Genomic DNA, 9,552 nt, shown 5'->3' on the forward strand with positions numbered 1-9,552 from the left:
GATGATGTATTACATCACATGAAATATCCTAATCTTTTTAAGTGATGTAAAAACTGAAAACACAGAAAAAGCAGGTAATGTAAAACTGGTTTTTGTTGATGTATTTAAACTGGTATCACCTGTATTGGTGATATCACCTGTAGTTTGCACGTGACAGTCTATTTCTGATTAAACGAACCAGCAGTAGGCCGTTTGCACCCCAGGGCGGGCGCGGCCGAGCTCTATCCACCCATCGCTAGCTGCTCGTATCCTCACCGCAAGAATGGCGGCACCGCCCCACGTCCTCCCCTTCCTCTCCCCGTCCTCAGCATCCGCCTCCCTGCACGCACCCTCCGGCCGCCGCCGCGCAGCCAACCTCCGCATCGCTGCCGCGGCGGGGCAGGCCGGCTTCTTCACCCGCCTCGGCCGCCTCATCAAGGAGAAGGCAAAGAGCGACGTCGACAAGCTCTTCTCCGGCTTCTCCAAGACCCGCGAGAACCTCTCCGTCGTCGACGAGCTCCTCACCTACTGGAACCTCGCCGACACCGACCGCGTCCTCGACGACCTCGAGGAGGTCAGCCGTCACCTCACCTCCCCTGCTTACCTGCTGCTCCATTCTCCCTCTGACGACGATGCTTTGGTTCTCGCGTCGCGTGCAGGCGCTGCTGGTGTCCGACTTCGGGCCCAAGATCTCGTTCCGGATCGTTGACACCCTCCGCGACGAAATCCGGGACGGCAAGCTCAAATCCGGCAGCGAGATAAAGGCGTCGCTGAAAAGATGCATCCTTGAGCTGCTGACGAGCAAGGGCAGCAACACCGAACTGAAGCTCGGCTTCAGGTTCTGCTCCCTCTGCTGAACTGAGCACCAGTGTGCTACTGTTGTGTGCTGCGTGTTGTCTGAAAACTGGGAGGTCTGAGTGTGCTTGCTCGTTTCTGCAGGAAGCCGGCGGTCATCATGATTGTGGGAGTGAATGGTGGTGGAAAGACGACATCGCTAGGTAGTTCCGGGCATGCTTTACTGCCTTCTTGCTCTCATTGAGATGTAGTACATTTTGTCACCGGAAGAAATGCTATAGGTTTATCGCGATTTCGCACATTGAGGCTGCGTATTTACTTGTTGCTCCTCGACTGGCCTGAGTGATGCGAAGAATTGCTTATCCTTCTTTGAAAATTTTATTTAAACCTTATCACATCGATGACATTGGTCTTTAGGCCTTCTATTGACCATGGTGGTCTTCGTACTAACATTACATCGGAATTTTATCTGCAATCCTCTGCTTGATCTATCAGTGCTAGTTCCAACCTACCTTTACTATACGGTGAAAGGTTTTACTGATTTATTGAAATGAATTTATAATGGCAATGTAGGGTAGGCTGTACAAGATGTCTAATGTGGGCTAGCATTGGATTGAGCTTTAGGTTACGTGATCTGTTTTTTCTCTTCCGGTGAAATTATGTGGTCACTATGAAAGTAAACAAACTCTCTGTATAGCAAGACTAATTCATTATGTGGTGATAATTTGGACATTCCTTATCAATTGGACCTGCTGCTCAATTGGGCACATTGTTTTGTGTTTGTTTGTTGTTTTCCACATGATGCTATGACGTGGCAAATTGATCTATTCTGTCATCTGAAATATTTGCAGGAAAGCTTGCTCACAGATTTAAGAATGAAGGAGCGAAGGTGGGTCTATTTACTCCATATCTGCTGGTTCAGCTATATGCCTATATATATTGCTTGAGTGCATTCTTATAAAATTGGAGAGTTTATGTTGCTGCTTTCAACGATAATACAGGTATTGATGGCAGCAGGTGATACCTTCAGAGCTGCAGCTCGTGACCAGCTAGAAGTTTGGGCTGAGAGAACTGGCTCAGAGATTGTTATCGATAGAGATAAGAAGGCACAAGCTCCATCAGGTATGAACTTCTGATCCACCAAGCATGATTGAAGTATGTTGTTATCTTAATGAGCCCAACTCTTATGTTTTATCTAATTTTTGACTCGCTTGGTAGTTCTTTCGCAGGCAGTGAAACGTGGGAAGCGTGAAGGTTTTGATATTGTCCTGTGTGATACGTCAGGACGTACGGTTGTTGTTACAGAGTTGGAGCAGAATATATTTACTCCTTTTCTTGTTGTGAAAATTGACTTTGCTTCAGCAATTATTTTACAGGACTTCATACAAATTATGGTCTGATGGAAGAGCTGGTTACTTGCAAGAAAGTCATGGCTAAAGCCCTTCCTGGTGCTCCTAATGTATATCATATCGATGTTCAAAAGATTTAGTTTTGTGGTGTATTATTAGGTCAATGTTTTTGCATAGTTGCTTTATCATGTATTCTTTGGTCATGCTCCTGCAGGAGGTCTTGCTGGTTCTGGATGGCACAACTGGCTTAAATATGCTACAACAAGCGAGGGAGTTCAACGATGTAAGTGCAACTCGATTTGCACCTAATTCATTAGTTGTGTTTCTATATAATAAAGAATAAGTGATAATGATGGACTTTCTTACCTTGGTGCCAGGTTGTTGGAATCACAGGATTTATCCTGACAAAGCTAGATGGCACTGCTCGTGGTGGCTGTGTGGTATGCACAATCTCCAGACCTTTTTTTTTTCACAGCTGCAGTTTCCTGTCCTGGGTCTGTCCTGAACTCACTAAGTTTATCTGCCACAGGTTAGCGTTGTCGATGAACTTGGGATACCAGTGAAGTTTATCGGTGTTGGCGAAGGGGTGGAAGATCTCCAACCTTTTGATGCAGAGGCATTTGTGGAAGCCATTTTCCCGTAAATTTCTATTTTGGAGAAAAAGAAGCATTCTTCTGACGTACATCCTCAAAAGTTTGTGGCCTTGCTATTAGTATTTTTCATGTAACAAGATTTTGCTAACCTGCTAGAAGTTAGAAGCAGTTTTGTGAGCATCTACAGTTTTTTCAGTCCAGTCGACGTCTCACCTGTGGTTTCTCCCATATGCTAGTAGCACATGTATATTACCTCTATCCATAAAAGGATATCAAAAGTTTGTCTAAATTTGAATGTATCTAGTCACTATTTAGCGTATAGATACATCCAAATTTTGATAAATCTTCGATATCCTCTTTTGAATGGAGGGAGTACTTATTTTTTTCATCCATTTCTATGCATTCATAACATAGAGCTTGAGTGAGTCGTAAACAACACAAGATACCATTTGAGAGCACAACAGCTCGAGTGATTAACATGTATTTTATGGTTCAATTGAATTTGTATTTTATCCTCTCTTGTCCTCATGCATACTGCTGACAAACATTAATTGCGCTCTTGAGCGTCTCGATCAGTCAGCTGGCAAAATAATTGATCCCAACACTAATGTGAGCAGTATTGAAAACTACTCCACCACGAGATACAGACAATGCGGTGCAGTCACACAACACCTCCACACAGCTCTGCAGCTACACCAGGTCCTCCACACACAAACGCCCTGCCATGGTCACCGCCGCCGACGGTGCCGCTGCAGCCCACCATACCGGTGGCAGGGACCATGTGGTGGTGTTCCCGTTCATGGCGAAAGGGCACACGCTCCCGTTGCTCCACTTCGCCACGGCGCTCTCCGTGCACCACAAGGACCTGCGCCTGACCGTGGTCACCACGCCGGCGAACCTCGCCTTCGCCCGCAGCCGCGTCCCCTCGTCCGTGCGCTTCGCCGTGCTACCGTTCCCGTCGCTGCCTCAGCTGCCAGCCGGCGTCGAGTCCACCGACGCCCTGCCCAGCCCGTCCCTCCACCCGACGTTCGTGCAAGCCGCAGCGCTCCTCCAGGAGCCCTTCGCCGAGCTCATGGCGTCGCTCTCCTCTCCGTCGCCGCCGCTCGTCCTCGTCTCCGACTTGTTCCTCGGGTTCACGCGCCGCGTCGCCGCCGACGCCGGCGTCCGTCACGTCGTGTTCCACGGCATGTCCTGCTTCGCCACGGCCTTAGCCACGTCGGCCATGATGGGCCCGCTGCCCAGCTGCGCCGGGCAGGGCGGCAGTTTCCACGTGCCCCGCATGCCGGCGCATCTGACGTTCACGGCGGCGGAGGTCCCTCCAGGTGCGCTGACCAAGACGACGGACCAAGAGGATCCCCTGATGGATGAGGATTCCGAGGCGAGCAGCTGGGGCGTCTTGGTCAACAGCTTCACCAAGCTGGACGAGGAGTTCGTGGCGATCGTCGAGTCGTTCAACCAGCCGGGCGCCCGCGCCTGGCTGGTCGGCCCGCTGTTCCTCGCCGCCGGCGACATTCTGCAACAGGATCCCGAGGGCTGCCTCCCCTGGCTCGACGAGCAGTCGGAGCCGGTGGTGTACGTGTCCTTCGGCACGCAGGCCCACGTCGCCGACGAGCAGCTCGCCGAGCTGGCGCGCGGGCTGGTGCAGTCCGGCCACCCCTTCCTCTGGGCCGTCCGGTCAGAGACCTGGTCGCCGCCGGTGGACGTGGGACCCCACGGCCGCGTCGTCCGCGGGTGGGTTCCGCAGAGGAGCGTGCTGGAGCACCGTGCGGTGGGAGGGTTCGTCAGCCACTGCGGGTGGAACTCGGTGATGGAGAGCCTCGCGGCGGGGAAGCCCGTGCTGGCGTGGCCGATGATTGCCGAGCAGCCTGTGAACGCGAGGCACGTCGCGGACATGATTGGCGCGGGCATCAGGATGGACGTCGCCGTCGACGGTGGTGCCGTAGTCGACAGGGCCGAGGTGGAGAAGAAGGTCAGGAGGCTGATGGACGCCGACGGCGAGGAGGGGCGTAAAATGCGTGCGAGGGCCGCCTGGGCTCAGCAGGAGGCCAAGTCGGCGGTGAGCGGCGGCGGCACGTCGCACATAGCATTGCTGAAACTGGTGGAAGAGCTGCAGCGAAGCTACGACCGTGATGCTAGCGTACGAGCGTAATTTCAACTCTTGGGTATTCCCGAGTTTGTAATCCACCCTATGCTGAGAACGTTCCTTCATTTGGAATCATCATTTTCGGAGGTTTTATCACTTAACACAATATATTGAGGAATTTTTTTATCACAGAACCACAACCTGAGATTTTTTTTTTTTTCACAAAACATCAACGTATGGTTAATTTTTTCACGGAACACATACTTTGTTTAGCCTGCTTGATACTACATTTAGTCACAATAAATTGATGACGCACCTTTGGCCTAACAATATGCATACACATGCCTCCGTCCGCGTCATGGACGATTCGAGCTCTCTTGCCACGAATTTGCTACACCTGAAATCTATTGCAGCTAGATCAAGTGACCTCTCGGGTCAATCATGCACCCACGAGTCCTACGAGGCGGCCATGGCAAGCTCCCCTTGGGAGCACCAAAGCTCGTGCAGGCGGAGATCTAGTTCTATGCTGCGAAGGACGAAGTGAAGAAGAAGGCTATAACATCAGGGGTTGGTCTCTCCACAACCATGGAGGAGTCTTCAGACGATGACTTTTGGGATTATCTCTACTCCTCCTTCGATGGCGATGACTAGGAGTAGTGTGTTACAGTGTGTCATAGTGTGTCGAGTTCTACGTCGTGTCTGTCGGAGTCAAGGCCTAGTGTTTGTCAAACTATGAAGTACTACTGTTTATGGAACAATGAAAACTACTTTATCCATCGAAATTGAGTTTGGTTCCTTATTTACTCATCTTTAATCTATCTGGTGCCCTTTTATACATCACCTCGTTTTGCAGATTTTTTTTGGTGCCCTAAAGCTCAAAATATGGCGCCCTAAAACCACTTTCAAGTGTCCTATTATGCATCATCTATTGGAGATGCTTGATGCTGGTTTGCATTGGATCTCTATCTTATTTCCACACCATATCCGGGACCAGGGACGGAGCCAGAAAAGTAACACAAGGAGGGCCAATTGCATGTAAAATTTATTGAAGGGGGCCATATATGTAAATTTAGGCAACTTGCAGATCGAATATATAAATTAACCAAGGTTTTTTAATAAACAAATTACCATGAGGGGGGCCATGGCCCCAGCCAGCCCCATGCTGGCTCCGTCCCTGTCCGGGACGGTGATCACCCAGCTAAAGAATATGCACTAGGTAAGATACAAAGTTGCAAGGGTCTATTTGATTGGTAGGATAAGGAAACCATAAGAATAGGAAAAAAAATGTAGGATTGGAATTGTCACATCGGCTTTCCTGTCATCATTTCACCAACTTCCTTGACCTTCCGGCACTGGCATGCGTCAGCCCCATACATGGTCTTATGACTTTGCGGAGATTTTTTTTTGTAAACAATCACCCATACATGGTTTATTTTATGTTCTTACCTATTGTATGGATATACCAAGAAAGATCTATAGCTACCCCACCCACATACTTTAAAGAGCCTAAAGGAGTCTGGTCCTGCTGAATGTTTTTTTTTGTCCAGGTTTATGTCTTTTCCAACCTACTCAAGTCCAAACTGTTGGGCCCCTTAGAGGCATAACTCTAAGTGGAGGTTTGGTTTCTTATGAAATCTAGTGCAAAGAATTCTTAGGATTTTTTTACGGAAATCAATCCTGCAAATCAAATAACCATCATAGGAAAATTTTCTATACGGTTTTTTTACACGTAAATGCTCTATAGGATTTAATCTACATTTTTTCTTTGCAAATATTTTGAATAAAACATGGCCTTATATTCCACTCTCTCTAATCCATAATAATTGTTGTGGCATTAGTTCAAATTTGAGTGATTTTGAACTAAAATCATGATATTTATTATGGATCGGAGTTACTACTATAGTTTGTTTGAGCTTTTTTTGAGGGAAATAACCGGACTTTGATGTGAGTTTTATAAATTAAATAATAGTTACACCGTGAACTAAAGAGGAAATGATAAAACTCGGCCGATCATCTACCCAAACACACAGGAGTGAATCTATCTCTTATAATCAATCAACAACAAAAAAATTCGAACTTAATTGAGCCGTTATTTGGGTAGAGTTTTTGTCTTAGTCTCGTCTAGTTGTTGAGCGCTGTTTAAACTGATCTTCTCCGATAATCGTGTGGACTTCTTTATACAATTTCATACTACTACTCAAGCGAGGGATCTAGGGCTCTAGGCTCGTTAATTCGAAAAAAAACTAGGAAATCGCCCAAAATATAAGATAATATACTTTCATTTAAAATAAAATTTGTGTAAGTAGTTAAAACATACACAAAAGGACTTTACAATCAATTTTGTAAAGTCAAGTACCAATGACAAACCGTAAAATCTCTGGCTCCTCAATTCGAAAAAAAAAGAGAGGACAAACCGTAAAGCAAGCTACATAGTACGTACTACTAAAAAGAAAAAAAAAACTGAAAGTCTGAAACTAATCAGCTAGCCCTGCTTCACTTCAGAGACGGAAACTGAGCAACATCATCGATGCTCGGCGGCGGCGGAGCCTGCAGCACTACAGGTGCCGGCGCCACTTCCTCTGACACCAGCGGCGCAAGGGCCTTCTTCACGGCGGCGCCCGGCTGCTGCTTCGCTCGATCTTTGTACTGCCCCTGCACCCTCACTTCGTTGGTCTTGCCCGTCTTAGCGTCTGCAGCTACGTTCTTTGCACCCTTCTCGTCGTCGCCAGAGGCGCCGCCGCCGTTCTCCGCTGCCTGGGCTTGCTGCCGCCGCTCGAACTCGGCCTGGCGTTCCTGCCTCTGCTTGAAGATGCGCTCCCGAGCCGATGGGTAGGTGAACAGGACCCTGGTAAGATTGGTATTACGCGCAGCTGGTGGTGGCGGGGCAGGGGTAGTAGTCTGCTGCTTGTTCATCGGCTTTGCCATAGACGTCGCCGCCGTAGACCGGAGCCCGGAAGCGGCTACCGGTGTAGGATTCTTCCTGGACGCTGCTACCGCTGGCCGGAGACCGGCCGCTACAACCGGTGCAGGGATCTTCATGGGCGCCTTGGACCCGGCCGCCCGAGGCGAAGGCGACGGGGGTTTCATGAGCTTGAGCTTATAGTCGCACGCGGCCGCCGACAGTGGCTTCTTCTGGGGCTGATCCTTCTTCTTCGGGTCGAAGTCAGCGAGCCGCTTGTCACCGGGGTCGTCGCCGTCTAGGAGCGCGAAGACGTTAACGCTGGCCTTGATCGCCGCCATGACCAACGATGTGATGCGAGGGGCTTTCTCTTGGATCGCTGCTCCCGGTGTGCGTGATGTGAATATTTATAGGCTGGAAGAGAGACGTGCCTCCGTAGTTGAATCATGTTCGAAAGTCGAAACCGAGTCGGTATTGTGGCCGATTCCGAGTTTCATACCAGTTCGGCCTTTGGTGCTATTTTCCGGGAACCGCCTATAGGACGCGTCGGTTTACCGGCTGACGCCTGAAGTGAACCGCCAGGTGGTCCGGCCTAGTTACAGATGTTTCCAATTTTTTAGCTGAGTTTTTGTTTGTTTTTTGTTTTTCTCTTATGTTTATTTTTCCTTTTCATGTTTATTGTTTTCTTCTCATTTTTATTTTTCTCTTTCAGATTTTCAATTTCTATTTTTAAATCATATGAATATTTACATTTCCTTGATGAATGGACATTATTTTTTTAATTTGAATTATGTTTACATATTTGAAAAAATGTTCGTGCATTTGAAAACATTCATAAATTCGCTAAAATCTTCACAGACTTTGAAAAAATATTCATGATTTTAAAAGTGTTCGTGAATTTGCAAAATGGGACAGGTTGACGAGGGCCTCCTTCGTCCTACCCTCTCGTGGATGTAGGGTCGATGTTGAGCCATGTGGTCACAACCTGGCGGTGGGGCGATGCGTAAGCTTGGGGAGACGTTAGTGCGTCTCAATCTGTTGTGCCACACACATATCACACACCGCGGGGAGGGGGGTTGATACTTCCGTAATCGAGCTCATTGCCGAGAAGAGCCGAGGACGGGGTAAGACGCGGCTGAGCATGATCGAGACTGTGAAAATGTTTGGAGGCAACATGCGGCAGCGAAATCGACAGAGTGGGTTGCCGTTGGTGACTGAGGAGGTGATGGATCGGGGTAAAGGGTTGATAAAATGGTCGGTGGCTTTTCTCGTGGTGACTTTTGGCATCGATCAACGTTGTTGTACGTAGGATACTTCACTTCCGACTTTTGTACGACACAATAGTTGCTGGAAATTCTGTGCATTGGACGCAGCTGCTGCACCTCTAATTCCCGTCGTCGGACACGCAATGTGGTTTGCCAAGAACTAGCTTTCTAAAAAGGATTGTATTTTGGAACAGAGGTAATAGTAGTTTGGTTGGGTATTGAGGTGGAAATACCCAAATTTTGATCTTTGGGAGGAAAAAATGGCAACCTGCCAAAAAAGTACGGGTACCCACATCTTTTAGGGTGTGGTATTGAGCGTTCTTTTGGGCCAAAATAAAATCAGTTCTCGGTACTGGAACCAGATTGGGCAACTCTCTTGCGCACCCCAAATCCAGCTGTCGTCTCCTCCTCTCTCCCACCCCCAAAACCACGAATTCACTCGCCATTCCCAAACACACGAGAGTGAATATCTCTCTCTTGATAAGCAATCAACAACAAAGTTATTTCGAACTTAATTGAGCCGCTGTTTGGAGTAGAGGTTTTGTCTTCGATAGTCTCGTCTAGTAGTTGAGCGTTGTTTAAACTGATC

At 48.3% G+C, this 9,552-nt stretch overlaps 2 protein-coding genes across 2 annotated transcripts; both read left to right on the forward strand.

Moving 5' to 3' along the window:
* Positions 1–262: 262 nt before the first annotated feature.
* On the forward strand, positions 263–2,891 carry LOC124660499 (cell division protein FtsY homolog, chloroplastic-like). The gene is made up of 10 exons (XM_047198317.1): positions 263–553; positions 639–817; positions 919–977; positions 1,626–1,663; positions 1,776–1,896; positions 1,993–2,061; positions 2,151–2,233; positions 2,338–2,406; positions 2,501–2,563; positions 2,653–2,891. Exons 1-10 carry the CDS (start codon positions 263–265, stop codon positions 2,764–2,766), a joined length of 1,086 nt encoding a protein of 361 aa, XP_047054273.1. The 3' UTR covers positions 2,767–2,891.
* A 526-nt stretch (positions 2,892–3,417) lies between these two features.
* Positions 3,418–4,865, forward strand: LOC124662278 (anthocyanin 3'-O-beta-glucosyltransferase-like). Its single transcript, XM_047200134.1, has one exon. It carries the CDS (start codon positions 3,441–3,443, stop codon positions 4,863–4,865), a length of 1,425 nt encoding a protein of 474 aa, XP_047056090.1. The 5' UTR covers positions 3,418–3,440.
* Positions 4,866–9,552: the final 4,687 nt, after the last annotated feature.

This window comes from Lolium rigidum, chromosome 6, assembly GCF_022539505.1.
Source record: "Lolium rigidum isolate FL_2022 chromosome 6, APGP_CSIRO_Lrig_0.1, whole genome shotgun sequence".
Lineage (NCBI taxonomy): Eukaryota > Viridiplantae > Streptophyta > Magnoliopsida > Poales > Poaceae > Lolium > Lolium rigidum.

Bases quoted from the DNA above. Each gene is read 5' to 3' on its own strand.
- LOC124660499 (XM_047198317.1), top strand. From the start codon at position 263: ATGGCGGCACCGCCCCACGTCCTCCCCTTCCTCTCCCCGTCCTCAGCA. The intron at 978-1,625 runs GTAGTTCCGGGC...AAATATTTGCAG, and splicing joins TGGAAAGACGACATCGCTAG to GAAAGCTTGCTCACAGATTT. The intron at 1,897-1,992 runs GTATGAACTTCT...CTCGCTTGGTAG, and splicing joins GAAGGCACAAGCTCCATCAG to TTCTTTCGCAGGCAGTGAAA.
- LOC124662278 (XM_047200134.1), top strand. From the start codon at position 3,441: ATGGTCACCGCCGCCGACGGTGCCGCTGCAGCCCACCATACCGGTGGC.